This window comes from Notamacropus eugenii, chromosome 3 (genome assembly GCF_028372415.1).
Source record: "Notamacropus eugenii isolate mMacEug1 chromosome 3, mMacEug1.pri_v2, whole genome shotgun sequence".
In the NCBI taxonomy this organism is placed as follows: Eukaryota; Metazoa; Chordata; class Mammalia; order Diprotodontia; family Macropodidae; genus Notamacropus; species Notamacropus eugenii.
This window is the reverse complement of record NC_092874.1, coordinates 396,583,922-396,605,849: the sequence shown is the minus strand read 5'-3', so window position 1 is coordinate 396,605,849 and position 21,928 is coordinate 396,583,922. Positions and strand designations below refer to the sequence as shown.

Genomic DNA, 21,928 nt, shown 5'->3' with positions numbered 1-21,928 from the left:
AAATCTAAGTGATTTGGGCTAGAAACCGCATTGATTGAAAGTAGTTTGGCGGTCAGAGAGAGCTTAACTGTATTTTCCATCCTCCTTCAGAAGGAGGGTAGGAAGGACAGCTTCCTGTAGACGTGCTTCATCATCGCCCTCTGAACTCTTAGCTCATCCTCTCGTGTGTTGTGTCTATGAATTTCTTGTTTGGGAATTATTTTCCTTTCTCCAGAGCAAGCATTACAAATGATTGTGTTTTTGCTGCCACTTAAGCATCGACAGGTTTTACTTGAAATATTTTCCAAAAATTACCGGGTACGTCGGAATCTAATTCAGACTCGACTAAATCAAGAATGTGGAGAAGACCTCAGCAAACAGGAGGTGGATAAAGTGTTAAAGGTAATAGCCCACTTGGGATGCATCAGATAAAAAGGCCCTTCCTTCATGGCAGGGGCAGATAAATTACAAAACAGACAGTTTTGAAAGAGCTGTAGTTGTGGAATTCGAGAACCTTAGTTTGATTGCCAGCAATACTGTTTCCTGTCTATATGACCACAGTCAAGGGAAGTGAAATGACATGCCCTCAGGTTCATACAGCTGCATTAGTAGCCTTCTTAGGCTCATAGATTTAGAGGCAAACTTGTTTGCCTCATTTGATAGATGAGAACAGTGAAGCTGAAAGGGTTACCCAAAGGAATTTGAACCCAGATTCTCTGAACACTGCTGTCTCTTAGCAGACAGGGCTGGGGCTAGAATTTAGTTCTCCTGACTCCCAGTCTAGGGATCTATCATCAGTTAACCCTTTTGAGAAAATTATGCTTTACCTAGTAATATAGTCATTTAGGTCTTTTAAAAACCATAGCATTCCCAAGAAGCATTGAAGTGCAGAAAAAACCAAATATACTTTTCACCTAGGCTTTTTTCCCCCACAATATTCCTGCCTTTCCATTTCATAAATGAAGAACTTTAGGTGGGCCTGGTAAAGAAATTTGTCAGCATGTCCAAGTTAGAACTAGAACCCAGGTCTCCTGACTCTCAGCTGTTCAGTAACCTCTGTTGTTTAAGTATTTGTTGGTGGCATCATTCAGGACATGAATGTGGCTGTGTGAAGTTCACTGTAATAATTTCTCACATCTGATTTTTCTTCTCCCCTGTCCCCAGGACTGCTGTGTAAGCTATGGAGGCATGTGGTACCTTAAGGGAACAGTGCAGTCCTGACAGTCATAGTGAACTGCTTTCCCCCACAAATGTAGGCCAGAGGATGGATACCACAGGGAGCAGAGATGGGAGTAACACCTGGACTTGCTTCAGGGAACATGGAGCAGGATCTGATCTTCACGTGGCCATGGGGCATTGCACAAGCCAGTTACACAGGTCGTCACATTCAGTTTGCATGGCCAGCTGGAGGCAGGAGTGCTCCCAGGAGAGATCCGCCAGGATCCTCTTCCAGTATCATTTGGAATTCCTAATGTATTTTGCTTCTCATTTGGTTCCATTCTAATAATAAAAAGAGTATATACTGATATAGGTGAGATGGAAAAAAAAATCATGGTTTAATATTTTATTTTGTAATTCAATGCCAACCAAGTTAAAAGTTCTGTTTACAAAATGAGAAAAGCTGGAGGTTTTTAATATTTAAAATGCCTAGAAGCTGATGCTCAGTCTTAGATTTTCTGTCTATAAAAGCATCTGCCAGTTCCATTAAAGAAGCCAAATTGCAGTATAATACTGTTGGGTTTTTATAGCTATTTAAAAATTTTAAACAATGTTACTACCTTATGTAGCAACTTTCTTAATTGTTTACATGAAACAGCAAATAGAAAGAACAGACAATTAAATTTATATATTCTTTTGACCTGTTTGCATATCTATGCAAATAAAGGTAAGTCCTGGACAATATGTAAGTGTAGTTATCACAGTTTGTGATGTACAATATCTCTATTTTGTGTATTTTAAAAATAAATGCTAACACAAACTCTTGGCATCATTTTGGTGCCACATCTTTTTATGACAAAAGAAAAGCAATGTAACCAGCTCTTAAAGTAGTTGCACAGAAAGTGGAGGAAGATCCTTAAGTAGTAGGGAAAAAGAGATTTTTATTGTAATGTCAAAACTAGAGGTATTCAAGCTCTGATGAGCAGGTTCTTTGCAGAGGCATTACCAGTTCATCACAGCCAGTAATTAGACCATGTGAGATACTTGGAAATTGACCTTTTTGCCTGCATATAGGAAGATACTCAATTGCCAATCTGCCTTGTATGAAATCTGAGGGTATCCTTTATTCACCCTCTTGATTCCAACTACATAGGTTGGAAAGCTTTGGGAATTATGTAGAGATTCATTAGTTTTCATTAAAGGATCACACTCCCCTTCAATGGGTGACCATCACTGCCAGTTGAGTTAATTGAGACAATTAGAATCACAGAATCTCAGCCTCAGACTTGAGTACAGACTCTAAAGATTATTTTAGTCCACCTTTATCTGACACAACATCCCTGACAGTCTTCTGCCTAAAGACTTCCGGTGATCTGAGCTTAAGCCTCCCTTCCCATTTTAGTCAGTTCTTTTTCTAGAGGTAAAGTGTTTTTTAGGTTGTAAAAATACAGGTGATTTTATTTTGTTAAAATCAAAAGACCAAGATAAGAGACGGAGTTCAAAGGCTTTTAAAATAGCAGTAATTAAATTTTAAACTAAACTAATAATAAAGTCCTTTAAGGACAGCCTCTGAAAAGAATGCTGTGACTTTTGCCATGAAGACACTTCCTTCCTAGGTGAGAAACTTAAGCCGGCATTGGATGTAAGTGTGCAACTGGATCTAAATGTGAGAAAGATCTCTAGCTTCTAAAAATGCATTCAGTTGCAATGGATGATAGTGGATGACTTGGGAAGATGGAGAAGAGAATGATAGTGGGTGACAGAAAAAGCTAGTGATTATAAAAATAAAACATTTGAATTGAAATATGTCTTAAAAATCTTATTTTTTTCACTGTATAATTTATCTTTCTTTTAAAGCGATCGTATTTTAGGTGGGTAATCTGTATTTGGGTAAATATATGAAAGATTTGCAACATTTGGCTTGGTTTTACTCCTAAGAAAGTTACCTAATGGATTATGTTGGTCAACAAAGCAAGTATCTCTTCTTGGTTTAGATCGGAATCTGGCTATGTAGTTTAGCAGACAGTAGTAAGTACCAGGTTAATGGTTCCATTTTTTTGAATCACCCATCAAAGATCATGAGAACAGATCTATAAAATTCAAGTGTAGTTAGAGCTTAAGTCCATTAGAAACTGTGGCATAGAAAATAGCTTTTTTGCTTTTAAAGTAGTTTCTTTTTGAAGGTTTCTGTCATGACATCTCAGGAGGAAGGGGCCTTTTAAAGTTTGTTAGGTATCTAATAGTCATATATAGCCATCCCCTTTCCCCAGTGAAAGGCACATATCTCAGATTTTGTCTTGTCAACTTTTTACACACTATACATGATCCTGAAAATGTTCCATCCATATAGACAGACATATACTAGACATACTGATTTGAATGATACAACTTGCATATCACAGGAATTCCTATGTCCCAATTTCTTGATTGTAGCTATAAGTTTGATTTTTCTGAAAGTGAGAGCACATGACTACCCTATTTTGGGTTGCTTTGGTGCTATTTTTAAGTTTGGGACTGAGGTGACTTTAGGTGGTTCTGTTTGCTCTACCTTTTGAGTAGCAACATGACATTGGGGAGGGGAAAAACACTCATTGGTTGATATTTTAATTAAATCAATAAGCACTTACTAAGCTCCTGTGTGACAAAAACTGTTTGGGGTGCTGAGGATGTAATTATCAAGTGTGATCATTGGGCTTGCCATTGCCAGTAGGCCAAAGTATCAATTTCCTTGTCTGTCAAATGTGTGCGTGTGTGTGCTCGCTCGCTCTTGGGCTTGAGCTGGGGGGGGGGGGGGCGGGGTGCAGGGGAGTGAGAATGAACTAGACTTCCAACATCCTATCCAGCTCTATTTGAATTTCTTCCATGGTTTCTACTTGTATACTAGTGGGGTTTTAGTATGAAGAAAAACAAATGATGGTGTTACTTAAAAAAGTAAAAGCAACCTATAGAGACAGCCTGATTTTCAGGGGAATTTTAAGTATTTTCATTTTCAGGCGATTTTAAGAAATGGAATAAAAAGTGCAATGAAAACAGTAGCAGAAGTGAAAATGCTAAGCTTAACTCCCAAGGCTGGGGGTTTCTCCATGTATGCCTGATGAAGTGAGCCTTTCCAGTGGTAAGTAGTGATGTACTTATATTTGCATACTACATCTTACATCTGCAGTAAAGCAGAGTGCCAAATAACTGAGCCTTTGTCTCTGCTAAATAAATGGTGGTTTAAACTTTGTTTCAAAGCAGCCGTGCAGTTCTTAATTCCTTATGAATTCTTTGTAAACATTATTTGCCATTAATGAAAGGGGAAGAATATTTTGGCCAATGGAATATCTTGAAGTTTGGTATGAATAACAGACTTGTTTATTTCCATAGATAGCTTTATTTTTAGAAAAATATTTACAGTAGTTCAGAACTCCAGTTCTTTTAAATAGTTTTAATTTATAAGAACATATATAGGTCATGTGTAGATATACTTCCACATATAATAAGGAAACAGACAGGAAATAAGTTTTTACAACTTCTACAATTAGTGAGAAACGCTGACAAAAATTCTAGGAACTTAGTTAAGAGCTTATTTGGCCATCTAGCCAACAAGCCCCCATCTATTAAGACAGAATATACATAATAAACAAGTAGCTTCTGCAAAGAAAACCTTGGTCCTAACTCAAGTCTTAAGAATAATCTCCATGCTCCTCCCCCTCCTCCCATTTTTCCTTTCCAAATGAGTTCTAAAAACCTGCTCTTAAAAATAGGTAGGTTACAAGAACAAGTATGAGGATAACTATTTCTCCACATTCATAGCACACAAAGTGTGCTTTGTAAATAACTTGCCCTTCTTTGGTTCTTTTTGAGTGGTGATGAGTAACTTGCCTTTAACATTTAAAGCCAACTCTTCGGTAATACCAGATAAAATCAAATTAGAAAAAACAGTCCACCCTATCACAAATTGCATTACCAAATGGTCTATTCTCTGGTACATAGCTAATTTGTGGTATTTTGAAGTCATGTATATACCCTATACACATTTCAGGATAGCTGCCTCCAACACTGACTTTAACATTAAATGACCACATTAATCTACCTTGACTAAGTGAGTGAGAATGACTTGCCCACTTTGAGTACCAGTGTTTCCAGACCCCACCCTCCCACCACAAGTGCACATAACCCTTCTACATACACCCTGTTCAACTTTTTTGGGAAATAAATTCCATTCAAGTCTGTGCACCAGCCCCAGTTCTGCAGAGAGCAGGCTGGTTTTGTCATAGCTACTGACCCTGATGGCTACTCAGCTCACTCTCCTTGCTCCATGCATTTGCAGGGTCAGCAAAGAGGGAGACTTCATTTGCAACACAGTGGCCACTGCATAACCTGGACCACTTTATAAACCCTGGCTTGAAGGGGAGAGAGTAGAGAAAAGGTCTAACAGCAAGAGCCAGGGCACTACATGGAGGTTGGCTAAGAACGTGGGGGCCGAGACTGATACTTTGTTCTTTGCTCATCTATCTCTTGCTTAGTTTTCTTGATGCAACTAAAGATCTCTTTGAAGAGGGCTTTGTATTCTGGAGGAGGGGCTGTGGTAGAACTGGTGGAGTCCGGAAAGATGCTGGCCAGCTCCTGGCTGCCGGGGACTGGCTCAGCCTCTGTGCTCCTCAAGTTTGGGGCTGGGCTGGGGCCCCTACAAGTCTGCACAGCCTTATGTTTCGGGGAGTCCTCCTCCTCCTGCTGGCACTTTCTGAGCAGCTCTTCGTATTTAACCTTCAGAGCTCTGTATTGGGTGTCTACTTCATGTAACAGGGAAATGCCTCTCTGCTTCATGGCCTCCGTCTTCCTGATACAAGTCTCTTCGTGGCCCTTGACGATGTCGCTCTCAGCCAGACTACTCAGGACTGCCTCACTGCTGCTGCGTTTGAGAGGCCTTTTGCTCAGCTCTGGTCCTGCCAGGAATATTTCCTCCAGCAGGGTCTGGCTGGATTCTTTGACAGAAAGGAACAACGAATCTGGCACCAGCTTTTCAACACCATTTACAAACGGATGTTCCGTCTGTAGCATCTGCCGCATTTCTGCCACCTCTGCCTCCAGCTCCAGGGCCCGAGCTCGGTAGGCCTCTGAGGCTCCCAGCTGCTGTTCCAGGTCACAGTTCTCCTTCAGGACCATTCCATACTCTTCCTCCATAGTCATTCTCTTCTTCCGCTCCAGGCTCAGCTGGGCCTGCAACATTGCAACTGTCTTTTTCAAGTTCTCATTTTCTTCTTCATCAGGAGTTTGCTGGTTATGCATAGAGGTTATCTTCTCAGCAAATATGTGATCATACACAAAGTGCCTGGGGGGAGGGGAAGACAATGCACAGAAATGATTAGGATTTTGTCTCCAAAACCACCACTGGTTACAATGAAGCTGCATGAGACTAGTGAGCAGATTCATATTCGAGTCTTTTCATCATAAAATAAAAGTAAATATTTCATAATTAAATCATCTCAAAGAATTTCAGTTCTCAGGGGAATCTACTCCTAAGTAGAGAGCATTATGTTAACTTATGGGGGAATTAAGTACCAAATATTCTGGACTATCACCTTCCTCTGCTAATGGATAAGGCTGCTTATTAAGAGGCAGCTAGGTGCCATGGGATTTGGGTGCTGGGCTTGGAGTCAGGAAGACCTAAGTTCAAATCCAACCTCAAACTTCTTAGCTGTGTGACCCTGGGTAGGTCATTTAATCTCTGCCTGCCTCAGTTTCCTTAACTGTAAAATGGAAAATAACAGCACCTTCCTCCCAGGGTTGTGAGGTTCAAGTGAAATAATACTTGTAAAGTACAGTGCCTGGCATAGAGCAGGTGCTAAATAAACTTATTTCCTTATCCAAAGGCAAGGTAACAGTCTTGTCTCACTGAAGTTAAAATCTCCTTAACTGTAGACATAGAAGACTAAAAGAAGGGTCTGGAAAAAGTGCTTCAATGGTGGCTAAGATCCCTCCTAAAAAAGAGACCACCTGAGACCAACGAGGAGAGCACTAAGGGCTAGGAGAACAGATCTGGCAGCCTTCACAGGCATTAGGACAGAACAAAGGAGGCTCTGATAAGACAGGCTTTAAAAACTGTCCTACATAGCCCAAGGCTGGTATGGACTGAAAGAAGCTGTGGACAGCCTCAGACTAGATTCTTCACAGCTGAAATGTGGCTCTTTGGAGAACCCAGATAACCAAAACCCACAGCCCCAAAGCAGCCTGTAGGAAGGTAACATCTCAGAGAATTCAAGTACTGGTACTTCCCTAATGGTTCAGTCCCACAAAGATCACTGGAGTACTTCAGTCATCACACCTGCCAGTTCTCTCTGTATGCTAGGGGTATACAGCATGTGGGCCTGGTGACTTCGAAACCATAAAGGGTGGCAGTTTGCCTTTTTTATATTCCTTTCCAGTATAAAAGTCATTTTCTCTGGCAGAGAAAAGCAAAGTAAGAGTTGACCAGCTGAACTTTTCCCCATTTTTTCCATGACTATTCCCCCCCTCCCCCAACCTTTACCCAGCAGCCCTTATGATGACAGGCAATCTTCCCCACATGCCTCAAAAGAATTCATCCTTCTAAGATACCACCATGCAACCTAGGCTCACAACTCTGGAGTCATCCTTGACGCTTTCCTTCCCTCTGCCTCCCAACTCAGCCATGCACTTGCCAAGTCTTGTGTTCTACCTCTGCTACATCCTTCCCTTCATTCCTACAACATCTACCTTAGCTCAGACTCTCAACCTGGATTATCACAACAGCTTTCTACTCCCTGCTTCCAGTCTCTGTTCTCCAGTCTATCCTCCACAAACTGCATGCTGATGCTCCTAAAATGCAGTTCTGATTAGGTCGCTTACTCCTCAGTGGGCTGGCATTTAAAGCCCTCTACAGTCTGGCTCTTATACAGTTTTCCAATCTTAGTTAACATTACTCAGCTTCCCTACTCTCCCTCCTGGTTAAACTGGCCTGCTCCATATTTCTCATACTCAGAATCTTCTATCTTTGCTGATGTGTCAAGTACAATGCCTCATGTATGAAATGCCCTCCCTCCTCACCCCCTATCAGAATCACTATCAAATCCTTCCATGTCCTGATTCCCTCAGGTGTCAGTGCACTTGAAATTACATTGTATACTCTTTGGATTTTACTGATCTGCCTATCTTTTATATTCTCCTTTTAAAATGTAGGCTACTTGAGGGTAGGGACTCATTTTTGTCATATCTCCAGCGCCAAATACAGTGCCTTGCACACAGTAGGTGCTTAATGTTTGTTGAACTAATGCTACAAGACAATTTACTTTCAAAATGATCTGGCTTGGTCACACTCACATATGGCTGTGATAAAGTTATGAGCCAACATCATTTGTTTCTACTTTGTCAAGGATCTACACTCAAATTTGGACTTGAAGGTAACTGTGTACCAGTTCCTATGAGCTAACTTGGGTACCATAGCTAGGCCTTCCTGAGGCCATAAATTACTTTATTCCTTTGGAAGAGTTAGCAGAGACTCCTGTCTGTCATTTACAATGCTTCCTAAGGGAACTCCAGACAGTCATGAATACCTTACTGTTTAGTTCATAAATTGGTACCTGAACTCCCCAGTTAGGTCAAATCCCAGGTCAAAAGAACTTTAGTATTTCTACTCTGCCTTGGGGTTTGGGAATACTTCCACCAGTCTGGATAGATGTTTAAGGTGGTTCCTATAGGCTTGTGTTTTACTAATTAGTAATCAACCATTAAACAAAACCTCATCAGCCAGAAGGTTATACAGCCAGTAGCATTTTTCATAAAAAAATTATCTATTTTCCATGATTTCAGAATGGCTATTTGCTAATTAGGAAACATTCTGGCTAATAAAGTATCCATTTAATTAATCTACTAATGTGAAGGCTCAAAAAACGTGCCTGCAGAAAATCTATCTTAGAATATCTTCAGATAAAAGAATATGTGTGTCTGAAGCAAAATGAAAGACACAGCTTTCATGAAGGAATTACAAAGCTAGATCTATCTTCCTCAAACTTCTAAACCCTCAAGGGTTTATACTTAGTTGCTATTAATGAAAGAACCCATCATTCATAAATCAAAGCTTTAGCCTTGCTTCAGACCACTTAAAAACTAACTTTTCCAAGAAAAGTACATTTTGAAAAGTAGATGATTTCTGCTCAACTGAAACCCCGAATTCACCAAGCACTGAAAACTGTCTTTGCTTGTAAATACAAAAGGAAGAGACAGGCAGCATACTTGCGTAGGTCATAAAGTTCTTTCAGACATGAGAAGCTGTGCAATGACTTTCGCTGCTCACAGCTCTCCTGGCTCCCCCTCCTGCCACTAGAGGTCTTCAGCTCCTCCATCTGGCTCTGGAGGTGGTCAACATGGCTCTGGAGGCATTCGATTGTTTCAGTCAGACTGGAAGGAGAGAACATAGACCAATTACAGCTTGTCACATTCAATCAAGGGTGCAAGCTGTGAGGAGAGATTAGTTGTACTGAAAGTGGGATTTCTTAATTGGAAACGACTTCTGTTTAACCCACTCTCCTTTACCCAGGGCAAAGAAAACAAGCCAAAACTTTACACTTCAATGGATCGCCCCCTCAACTTTCATGACAAGAAACTACAGGAACCTTACCTTACAATTTTTTGCTGGGATGCTTTGCTGTCCGAAACTAGTTTCTGATTCGTCTCTTCCAGTTCCCGTGCAGTGACATCCAGCTGTTCATAAACCTTTGCATGTTGTTCGTTCATCTGTCGTAGGAGCTCTACTTGTTTGGTCAGGTACTACAAGGAAAGAATGACGAGGTTCTCTTACAAGCCTAAACAAGGAAGACACTAGTGGCTTATTTACTGAAAAAGTGACTTTAAATCTGCATGGAATCACTGTAAAAGAGCATGCTTGGGGTACCGAACTTTCCTGACTGTTAGTATATATCTCTGGGAACTTTTCATCTACGTAACAGTCATTCAAAATGAATGTCCAGAAGGACTCAACAACAACAAAATCTAAACGTAGGACAGAGTGATCTCATGAAAAAGTATGTTACATAGGATTTGACTTTTATTTAACTTAGTTTGCTACGAAAGCATAAGTATAAATTCCTTTCCAAGAGTAGTAACAACGAAGGCTCAACTGGAAAATTCTACTTAAAATTAAAAAACAATGCTTAATCAGGGGAATTAATTATTTTTGGCAGAAAGTAATAAAAAACACATTGCTTTAACCATAAGGAGATATACCAATGAACCTTTCCTCCTCCTTATTTTTAATTGTGTGTGAAATGTTCTCTCTGTAATCCTCTTTATGTGAGAAACTTGTCACGTTATTTATTTTTGTAAGTCTAAGACTGCTTTCAGAAAGGGCTAAGGATAAAGCAAAAGGGAAAGACACCTTATAGAATTAGCATTGAAAGTCACCTTGGGCTACACTGTCCATCCAGATCAGTATGTAGTAGACGCTACAGCATAGATTAAAATACTTTTCATTTTATATGCATATTTATTTTGGGACCTGAAGCAGGAGAGGAAATTTTTAAGGTGGATTTAAAAATGACTACTGTACATATATGATGTACGAAGGTCACAAGACAGATGGGTTTTGTAAGATTACAAATACTCAGAAACGACATTAAGACACTTAGGAAGGATGGTGTTATCAAAACAACAGCAGATAATGACATAATTAGACCGCAGGTTGAGTCCTGGTTCTGCAATGTATTTGCTATGTGGTAAGCTCAGACAAGTCACTCAATCTTTCATCTGTAAAATGGAGACAAGTTTTCCTACAGACCAATCAGACGAGGGCAGTTTGGATTAAATGAGATCATGTATGTGAAAGAATCTTGTAGAATGTCATGTACTCCATGAATGGAAGATATTATAAAAAACAACCTGAGGCACATGACCTGATATTAAAAGTCATCATGAGATTACAACACAAATTTTGTAACTTTTAAGATTTTGTAAAACCCATTTTTACTTGGCTGCCTCACACCATTGACACCAGCCGATTGTGGATATTTTATTTCAGACACTGAATCTTCACATAACTAGATTTTCCTAGTTAAAATTTACCTCAAAGATATTTTTTTTAATGTATTCTGTATACAAGTCAAGAAAATAGATTAAATTTTAAATCAAGAACCTTAGCAGCAGATTAAGTAGCTATATTTGCACATGGAACTGTTTTTTGGGAAAAGTCATGTTATTCTTAGCTCCCCAGACAGGATGGTACCTTTGTACCTGGGTAACAGCATGGCACATGATACCCTTTTCACGTTCATTTTCTTTTGTCTACTTCAAAGGTGGATAGGTTGTACAATGGAGATAGACTCCTGGCCTGGAAGTCAAGAAGACATGAGTTCCAATCCTGTCTGAGACACAAGCTGTGTGACCCTGGGCAAGTCACTTAGTCTATCTGCTTCAGTTTCCTAGATCTGTAAAATGGGAGATAATAATAGCAACTACCTCACCAGGTTGTTGTGAGGAATAAATAAGATAACATGTCAAACTAGTGACCCACGCTTGAGGCATCAGACAGCTCTGCATGGTGGCTTTAGTAGAGTCTAAAACATTACAAGTATTATAACCAATGATAAAAAACTGTACTATTTCAAATGAGATATTTGAAAACCTTAAAGCTTAAATTAAAGTAAGGTGCTACGCTACTCTTTAGGTAGCAACAAATAAGCAGAGCAGGCCATTAAAAATAAGCTGAGTAGCAAATGCCTACATCCTGTGTGCCATGCAGAGGTGAAATATAAAGGACTGGTAAGACTGGTGACAGAGAAAGCACTATGAACAAACGCACTTGGAAAATGTGGCTTTAAGAAAGGAGGTGGAGACACATAATTAGTGTTCACTTATATAAGTTTGTTTAACCTCTTATCTGAAGTTTTGAATGGAACCTAACCTAAAAGTTTCTCCAAGAATTTGTCACGAGCAAGCAAAAGTTGGGAACGGTAACGAATTAAGATAGAACAGAATACTCTAGAATACCACCCTATGTCTCAACAACATCTTGCTATGTATTCAATCTAGGCAAATAATTATTTGGCATGAGAACTGACTACTTGTTGATAAAATGAGACAAAAAAATGCCATAAAATTTATGTACTGGTTAAAGCATTTGGTTGTCTGGAATGAGATCAATTACTCCAATGAATAGAGAACATTCCTTTGATCTATGAATTACCTTAGAAAAGAATCTGAAATCACAAGTACTGATCAGACCTAGACATGCAACATCCCTCCTACCTTAAGAAGGGGAGGTAGGACAATGTTTCATGTCTCTTTACGTAGCCAGGAGAACAAGTATGATGGAGAAAATGGAGACTTCATTTTTTATCTCACTCAACACTACTATGCGCAGAGGGAGAACTTCCCCCTGGACCACAACAAATAAATCCTTAAAACAAAGGACTACTCAGAGAGGTTACTTCCTTGAATGACTAGACCTGCAAGTCTTCAAAAAAATTACATTAAATACCACAGTTGGGGGATAGGCAGTCTTTGAAACAAACAGTGGGAAAAGTAGAAGTAACAGCTTAATTATAGAAACTCTGGCCTTCCCCTTCAGCAATGGCAAAGAGGTCAATGTACTACGTGGAAGCTTAGGTTCAAACTCTTTAATCTCAGAAAGTTGGCCAATTACTACACCTCAGCTAAGAGTGCAAGGTTCAGGCAGAACGCCAAAAGGAGTCAACATGGAGAGCTAAAATAAACCTATGTTCCCCTCTAAACACTAAAACTAATCATGGAGCCAGTGAACATAATAGGAAAGGGAATGGGAGAGAGATGGGTTTGGATTATCCCCACGCTTACTCTTATTGGTAAAAATCCTCTAGGATTTGCCCTCCTGGAGTAGTTTCTATAAGTGAAAAAGCTTGCTTATGGGTTGTTTCTGGGTGTACTTTCAAAAAACTCAGAATACTTTCTTTTTTTTCTTACTCTGAGACCAAGATTCCTATTCATTGAATGGGAGTATCTCACTCAAAAGTGAGATTGTGATATAACCTTAGCCTGAAAGGGTCAGGGTCTCCCACTGCATCCTGGGCCATCTTCAGTCATCCTGATGAATATCAGTCTACTGAATCCAGATGGCTCAGGAGAAGAAAGTGAGGCTGGAGACCTTGCAAAGCCCTCCCTCACTCAAATCAAAATCAACTGCAAGTCATGTCATCATCTAGATGTCATGGTCCTCTAAGAATGAAGGACAAACACACAACAAGGGACCATAGCAATCATCTAACCTAGCAGTTCTCAAAGCATGGTTCTCTGGGGGTCCAAGAGACTTTCAGGGTTGGAGAAGGTCCTTGAGATCAAAACTACTTTCACAATAATTTTTTGGGCAGAGGCAATCAGGGTTAAGTGACTTGCCCAGGGTCACACAGCTAGTAAGTGTCTGAAGTCAGAGTTGAACTCAAGGAGATGAGTCTTCCTGACAACAGAAATAGTTGGTCTCCTTGCTTCAGTTTATCCTTCACTCAGCTATCAAACTGACCTTCCTAAAAAGCTCAGATCTGACCATGTCACTCAGTAGCTCCCTATTACCTCCTAGATCAAATATAAAATCCTCTGTTTGGCATTCAAAGCCCTCCATAACCTCACCCCTCCTTCCTTTCCAGTCTCACACTTTACTCACTCCCTGCATACTCCCTGGCCCATTGACAATGGACTTCTTGTTTGGTTCCTCACCCAGGATTCCAGGCATTTCCACAGGCTGTCTGTCCCCCAGGTCTGGAACACTCTCCTTTCTCCATTCCACCTTCTGGGCCTCTTTTAAGTCCCACCCTCTACAAAAAGCTTTTCCCAGTCCCCCTTAATGTGTGATCCCTCGGTGAATCATCTCCAGTTCATCCTGCAAATATCTTGTTTGCACATTGTTCCCCCAATTGGACAGTGAGCTCCCTGGGAATAGGGACTAGTACTGTCTCGCCTTTCTTTGGATCCCCAGCTCTTACTTAAGTGCAGTGTTGGTACATCAGGAGGTGCTTGATAAAAGGCCTGTTGACTCATCTCATTTTGTTTTAGCTCTATACCTAAGTTTTCGGGAAGATAGATTTTCAAGAGCAGTCCTCCCAACATGAGCATTAAGTAGTACTACAATTCTGTTTGATAAATCAAAAAATGCTTTACTGAAACTCATGGGCTCATATTTTTCTTTGTTAAGGAATTTTGTCTTTTCATCTCAAGATTACTATAAAAATGTAAGAAGCCATTGTTTGGACCAGAGAGTACTGTAATGAGGCAGAAATACTGCCCTTTCCTGTTTTTCTCTGAGCATATCTCTACTTAGAAGATAAATTAATAAATTTGTCTCTGACACAGTCTTCAGGCCACAACGCAGAGTACTGAGTTATTTTCGTTCACAGATATTAAGTCCAAATAAGTTAGTGGCAGAATCAGGACCAGAAGCCAGGTCTCATCAATTCACATAGGTTTTATCAAGTGCTTAACACATGCTAAGCATTGTTGGGAGTGCTCAGGTTACAGACAAATGGACAGTCCACATCCTCAAGAAATCTACAGGGGTGGGGAAATGTCCACACAGAAGTACTTGCACACAGCAGGCGCTAAATAAATTTGCTGAAGCGAATTACAACTTCTAGTTCAATATCTTCTATACTCCACTATGCTACCTTAAAAGTAGAATGAGTTTCTCTAAACACAGTTCAAGTACTAATATTAAGAATTCGTATACTTAACTATTACATGAGCTACCACTTAAAATTGTTTAAGGGTGAAGTGATACAACTACTCTCTACTCTGTTCACATATTGAAAACATGAACTTGAAAAGTACTTGTGGAATTGCCGAAGACTAACTAACCACTAACCTAATTATGTCAGGCCGCATTGATGTTCAAAGTAATTTGCCACATTATATGTTTTCCTTCCTTTTCTCCATCCAGGATAGAAAAACCAGTCCTGGAATCCAGAAAAACTTGATGCTCAGATATCAGTACTAGAAAAGGGCACACACAGACAAGAAGTCTCTGAAATCAGTAGGAATATGTCCAACTAGAGCACAGATAACTAGATAACTTAAAACTAAAAATCTCTTCCCAACTAGCAGAACAGTGGCCAATCTTATCAGAACTGCTAAAAACCCAGCTTTCCAAAGAAGGTATAGTCTAGGTCTAAAATCTCCTCTAGTAAAATACATTCCCAATGGTCTATTGCTTCCTTAATAGGTCAAAGACTGTTCAGATTTACAGCCATCCTTCCTCTCATTCCACTATGCATGAGGTCTTTTGTGTGCTGGGGAAATACAGACAAAACAGCCAACCTCAGCACAGAAGGAAAGACCCTGGGGGTGGTGGAGGGGACGGGGAAAAGACAACAGGTATGCTGGAAAGGAAATTAAACGTGGACCAATGTAGAAAACAAAGTCATTTCTCTTATTTTTGGCTAATTTATTTATTTATTTTTAGTTTTCAACATTCATTTCCACAAGGTTTTGAGTTCCAAAGTTTCTCCCCATCTCTGCCCTCCACCGACCCCAAGACATTCTGCATTCTGATTACCCTTTCCCCCCAATCTGCCCTCGCTTCTCTTATCCCCATCCCCTCTATTTTCTTGGAGGGCAAGACAGATTTCTATATCCCATTGCCTGTATATCTTATTTTCCAGTTGCATGTGAAAACAATTTGCATTTGTTTTTAAAACTCTGAGTTCCAAATTCTCTCCCTTCCTCCCTCCCCACCCATACCCACTGACAATGCAAGCAATTCAATCTCTGTTATATATGTGTAGTTATGCAAGAGACTTCCATAAAAGTCATGTTGTGAAAGACTAACTATATTTTCCTCCATCCTATCCTGCCCCCATTTATTCCATTCTCTCTTTTGACCCTATCCGTCCTCAAAAGTATTTACTTCAAGTACACCCTCCTCCCATTGGCCCTCCCTTCTATCATCCCCCCTTATCCCTTTCTCCCCTACTTTCCTGTAGTGTAAGACAGAGTTTCATAGCAAATTGAGTGTGCATGTTATTCCCTCCTTAAGCCAAATGTGATGAGAGTAAGGTTCATTTTTTCCCTTTTACCTCCCCTCTTCCCTTCCATTGAAAAAGCTTTTTCTTGCCTCTTTTATGTGGAGATAATTTGCCCCATTCTATTTTTCCCTTGCTCCTCTCGATGTATTCCTCTCTCACCCCTTAATTTTATTTTTTTTAGATATCATCCTTTCCTATCCAACTCACCATGTTCTGTGTCTATATGTATATAATCCCTCCTACTACCCTAATACTGAGAAAAGTCTCAAGAGTTATAAATATTATTTTTCTATGAAGGAATGTAAACAGTTCAACTTTATTAAGTCCTTTATGATTGCTCTTTCCTGTTTACCTTTTCATGCTTCTCTTGATACTTGCGTTTGAAAATTAAATTTTCTATTCAGGTCTGGTCTTTCACCAAGAATACTTGAAAGTCCCCTATTTCATTGAATGACCACTTTTTCCCCTGTAGTATTATACTCAGTTTTGCTGGGTAGGTGATTCTTGGTTTTAATGCTAGTTCCTTCGACTTCTGGAATATCATATTCTAAGCCCTGTGATCCCTTAATGTAGAAGCTGCTAGATCTTGTGTTATCCTGATTGTATTTTCACAATACTCGAATTGTTTCTTTCTGGCTGCTTGCAATATTTTCTCTTTGATCTGGGAACTCTGGAATTTAGCTACAATATTCCTAGGAGTTTTCCTTTTTGGATCTCTTTCAGAAGGTGATATGTGGATTCTTTCAATATTTATTTTACCCTCTGGTTCTAGAATATCAGGGCTTTGATAATTTCTTGAAAGATGATATCTAGGCTCTTTTTTTGATCATGGCTTTCAGGTAGTTTCATAATTTTAAAATTGTCTCTCCTGCATCTATTTTCCAGGTCAGTTGTTTTTCCAGTGAGATATTTTACATTGTCTGCTATTTTTTCATTCCTCTGCTTTTGTTTTATAGTTTCTTGATTTTTTTCATAAAGTCATTAGCTTCCATCTACTCCATTCTAATCTTTAAGGAATTATTTTCTTTAGTGAGCTTTTGGACCTCCTTTTCTATCTGGCCAATTCTGCTTTTTAAGGCATTCTTCTCTTTATTGACTTTTTGGATTTGTCACTTGGGTTAGTCTATTTTTTAGTGTTATTTTCTTCAGCATTTTTGGGGTTTCCTTTAGCAAGCAGTTGACTTGTTTTTCATAATTTTCTTGCATCACTCTCATTTCTCTTCCCAATTTTTGTTCTACTTCTCTTACTTGATTTTCAAAATCCTTTTTGAGCTCTTCCATGACCTGAGACTATTTCATATTTTTCTTGGAGACTTAGGATGGAGGAGCTTTGACTTTGTTTCTGTTTGCATGCTTTGGTCTTCCTTGTCACCAAAGTAAGATTCTATAGTCTGTTCTTTTTTGTTTTTGCTCATTTCCCCAGCCATTTACTTGACTTTTGAGCTCTCTGTCAAGGTAGATCTCTGCTTCCATTGGGGGTGGGGGGTGTATTGTCATCTGCTAGATTCCCCCGCAATCTGTGGGCCTAGAGCTCCATACACAGTGGCTGCAGCTGCTTCTGCTGCGGCTGTGGCTGCTTTGGGTTCCTCTGCCCCTTTCCCCCTCTGCTGCCCTGGGGCTGGGGTTGGACCACTCAACTTTCCCACACTAGGTTCCACAGGCTTTTTCCACTGAACTTCCAATTTTTCCTCAGCATTTTGAGGTCCTGAAGTCTGGAAACCTCCACAGGTAAGAGAGATTCAGTCTCCCCAAGGCCTGCTCAGGTCCTGTCTGTGCCAGCCGTGCCAAGATAGACTGTGCCCTGCCCCCACTGTGGCGTGGTAGATACTTCTTGTTAACTTTCCAGGCTGTCTTGGGCTGGAGATTTGCTTCACTCGGTCATTCTGTGGGTTTTGCAACTCCAGAATTTGTTTAGAGCTATTTTTCACAGGTATTTGGCTGGGCTTGGGGGCAACGCTCTAGAAAGTGCGTGCTGTTACTCCACCATCTTGGCTCCGCCCCCCCCCCCCCCCCACTAAGTCATTTCTGAGAGGAGGGCACTAGCAACTGACACTGGGGGTGGGGAGTGGGTAGCAGAGTAAATGAGACAGGCTTTCAGTGGGAGGCAAAAATTAAGCCAAGTTTTGAAGGGAAAGGGACAACTATTTATTAAGCACCTATGAGGTGTCAAGCACTGTGCTAAGTGCTTTACAAATATTATTCCCTTTGATCTTCACAACCATGGAGTAGGTGCTATTATGATTCCCTGCCCCCCCCTTTTTTTTTACAGTTGAGGAAAATGAGGCAGACAGAGGCATAGTGCTAGTAAGTGTCTAAATATCTGAACTGTGGTCACCCTGGGCCACCTTTTCTTTTTCTTGAAGGAAGCAAAGTACTCTAAAAGATGGCAATGAAGAGAGTGTCTCTTCCAGGGATTGGATGATAGTTTTAGAAGGCATGAAGACAGAAAATGGAATAAAGAATGTCAAGTATGGTGTTCTGGCTGTCACTCAACACAGCACGAAGGTATAATGAACCCAGAAAGGTTGGCTGGAGCCAGAAGAAGAAGAGTTTTAAGGAGTTTACATTTTATCCACAGGCAAAGGAGTACCACCAAGGTGACTAGTCCCATTATCACACATACTGTTCTTCATTCACTGTGACTGGTTTGTTTTCAGATTATCCCCTTGTTTTTGCAGTCATGTAAAACATATTTCCATATTAGCCAAGTTGTGAAGGAAAACAGACCAAAACCCCGCCCCCACAAAAAACCCAAGAAAAATAAAAGTAAAAAAAAAAGTATGTTTCAATATGTATTCAGACTCTATTTTTTCGATGAAGGTAGAGAGCATTTCTCATCATAAATCCTTCTCAATGGTCTTGAACCTTTGTATTGCTCAGAAAAGCTAAGGCATCCTCAGGTGATTGTCACATGATATTGCTGTTATTGTGTACAATGTTCTGGTTCTGCTCACTTCCTTTTACATCAGTTCATGTAAATCTTTCCAGGTTTTTCTGAAACCATGCTGCTCATCACTTCTTATAGCACAACAGTATTTCATCACAACCATAAGCCACAGCTTGTTCACCATTCCCCAATTAATTGGGAATTGATTTCTGATTCTCTGCTACAACAGAAAGAACTGTTAAAAATATTTTTGTACATATACATTCCTTTCCTTTTTAAAATAATTTCTTTGGGATACAGACCTAGTAGTGGTATTACTGGGTCAAAGGGTATGCACGGTTTAATAGCCCTTTGGGCATAGTTGGAATTCCCCTTCTGAATTACTTCAAATTTGAGTTTAAAATTGCCCCAAGGTCTTTGCTAATAGAGTAGATCAAACAATTGACAATGATTTAATAAACAATTACTACGTGCTAAGTACTGCGCCTACAAAGACAAAACTAAAATAGTCTCTGACTGTAAGGGGCTTAGGTTCTTTAGCAGGGAAGACAACTCAGACAGGGATAAGGATATGTGAAATCTATACAAAATGAATATGAAACATAAATTTGGGAATGGAGAGAAGAGAATAATGGAGCTCTGAAGGAAATAGGAGATTTTAAGAGGTGATGGTGAGGAAACAAAGCATTCCAAACATGGAAAACAGAAGTTCAAAGGTACAGAGAAAGACAGGTGACGACATCATGTGTGAGGAACAGTGAAAAGGCCTGTTTGGCTGAATTGTAGGGTATGGGAGGGGGAATCTCACATAATAAGACCGGAAAGATAGGTCAGAGCTAGTTTGTGAAGGGCTTTAAAAGTTGTGGAAATTTCATTTGATCTTAGCGACAATAGGATCCACCTAATAAATTGGACTTTATTGAGTGGGGTATGGGAAACGACTTGGTCAGACCTGTATTTTAGGAAAATCACTTTGGCTGCTGAGTGGTGGATGGACAGAAAAAGAAAGACTTGAGGTAAATAGACCAATTAGGAGGCCTTTGCAATAGTGCAGAAAGACATGAATGTAAGAGCTATTACAAAGGCAGAAACAACATTTGGAAACTGACTGGATAATGTGGTATGAGAGAGAGGATGGATTGACTCATGGTTAACCCTTAGGCTGTTACTTGAGAAACTAGAAGGATGGTAGTGACCTCAACAGAATTAAAGAAATATGAAAGACTTTTTATGGGGTAAATATATTAGTTCAGTTTTGGACATGCTAAGTTTGAGATGACTATGGGATATCCAACTGGAGATGTAAAAGAGGCAGCTGGAGATGAATGACTGGAGCTCAGGAGAGAGACTAGGGCTAGATATACAGAGATGATTTCTACAGAGAGATCATAATGAAATCCATGGGAGCTGACAAGGTCACCAAATGAGAATAGAGAGGAAATGAAAGAGGGCCCAAGATGGAGCCCTGGAGCCCCAACCTGCCGTTGGGGATGAGGGAAGATAATCAACCAGTAAAAATAACTGAGAAGTACCAGTCAAGAAGGAAAACCAAGAGAAAAGGCAATGTGTCATGAAAACCTAATTAGGAGAAAGTATCCAGGAGAGAGGTGTCAACAGTGTTGAATGCTGCAGAGGTCAAAAAGAATGAGGACTAAGAAAAGGCAAGAGTGATGATGATGGAGTGATAATGTCAGAAGCCAGACTGCTATGGACTAAGAAATAAGTGAGAAGGCAAGAAGTGAAAGTAAAGGGTAGAGATTGCTTTTATTTCAGATGACATTTAAAGTTAAGGAAAGCAACAAGGATAAATATTCCTTTCAAAGAATATGCCTGCTTTGCTAACTTATAAATGCCCATCCACATATTTTAATGTTTTGTCTTTTTTTTGGATTCAAAGTTAGAACTTCTGATAGAAAAAATAATAATTTGTAATTTCTAGTCTGAATATTTGAGAAACTAGCTTAATTAACTTCCTTAAACAAATAAAGAAATAAAGATAAACAACTTACAAAGCAATTATTCTGGTGTAAGCTCCTAGTTCCTTTACTAACCAATAGGCAAAAGCCCATTAATTATGTGGTAATTTGAGTTAATTTCTCTTCTACAGTTGGAAGAAGTGCTTTGTTATGGTGCTGTTGGGAGGGGTTGCCTGATGTGTATAATTATACTTATGTAATTAATATCCACATTCTTTTAAGACTTTTAAGACCACTTTCAGTAATGATTTAAATTTTATGACATTTTCCACTGAACTGAAACATATCAGCCACAGAAAGCCCCTGGACATTGACTCCTAAATCTAGTATCTCTCAAACCCTGATTTTTTTCTCACCCCAGATCCTAATCTCCAAGTGCTGATAGAATAGTGCCACCTGGATGTCCTTTCTACCAGCACGTCTAAGTCAACATGTCCCAAACCCACTCCCACTTTATCTTTCCTCCTAAATCTTTTCTCTTTCTGACTTGCCTATTTCTGTCCATGGCACCATATTTATCCAGTCTTCTGTGTTCAGGACCTTGGTATTCCATTGCGCTCTCCTCTTTTACCTCCATAACACACATCTCCATTCAACCCCAGCCGCTTATTCTCACTGATAGCGAGTGACAACATCCTTCGTTGCCACAGGCTTGTGCACTACTGAAAAAGGGCCTTGTCATGAATCCTCCCCACTCTACTCTCTCTCATTTCATCCCTTGAACCCCTGCCAGATCTGATCACCCCTCACTCAAAACCTCTCAGAGGCTCTTTTAGGTCTTGCCAATATCTCACCTACTTGTCAAGACCCTTCATCAGACAGTGCTACTCCATCTTTTCTCTTTTATTTCATTTCATCCCCCTCAGTGCAAGCAGCCAAACTGCACATGTCTTGCTGAGAAGATCCTCTCCCCCATCTCTGGTCTGTGGATTTTCTCTCCATTTTTTAAA

The 21,928-nt window shown here is 39.9% G+C and overlaps 2 protein-coding genes across 5 annotated transcripts in view; one reads left to right on the top strand and one right to left on the bottom strand.

The window, feature by feature from the left end:
• POLR3E (RNA polymerase III subunit E) overlaps positions 1-2,941 on the top strand; it is a 29,141-nt gene extending 26,200 nt beyond the window's left edge. For all 4 annotated transcript variants that reach the window (XM_072597889.1, XM_072597891.1, XM_072597888.1 and 1 more), the window contains exons 21-22: positions 256-381; positions 1,144-2,941. In XM_072597889.1, coding sequence (XP_072453990.1) covers positions 256-381; positions 1,144-1,200 — 183 coding nt within the window. In that variant the 3' untranslated portion in view covers positions 1,201-2,941. The remainder of the gene's footprint in view (positions 1-255; positions 382-1,143) is intronic.
• A 1,549-nt stretch (positions 2,942-4,490) lies between these two features.
• The window catches only part of CDR2 (cerebellar degeneration related protein 2), a 32,654-nt gene continuing 15,216 nt past the window's right edge, over positions 4,491-21,928 (bottom strand). The window contains exons 3-5 of the mRNA XM_072597883.1: positions 9,755-9,903; positions 9,370-9,534; positions 4,491-6,451 (exon numbers count right to left, since the gene is read on the bottom strand). Of these exons, the coding sequence (XP_072453984.1) occupies positions 5,587-6,451; positions 9,370-9,534; positions 9,755-9,903 (1,179 nt within the window). The 3' untranslated portion in view covers positions 4,491-5,586. The remainder of the gene's footprint in view (positions 6,452-9,369; positions 9,535-9,754; positions 9,904-21,928) is intronic.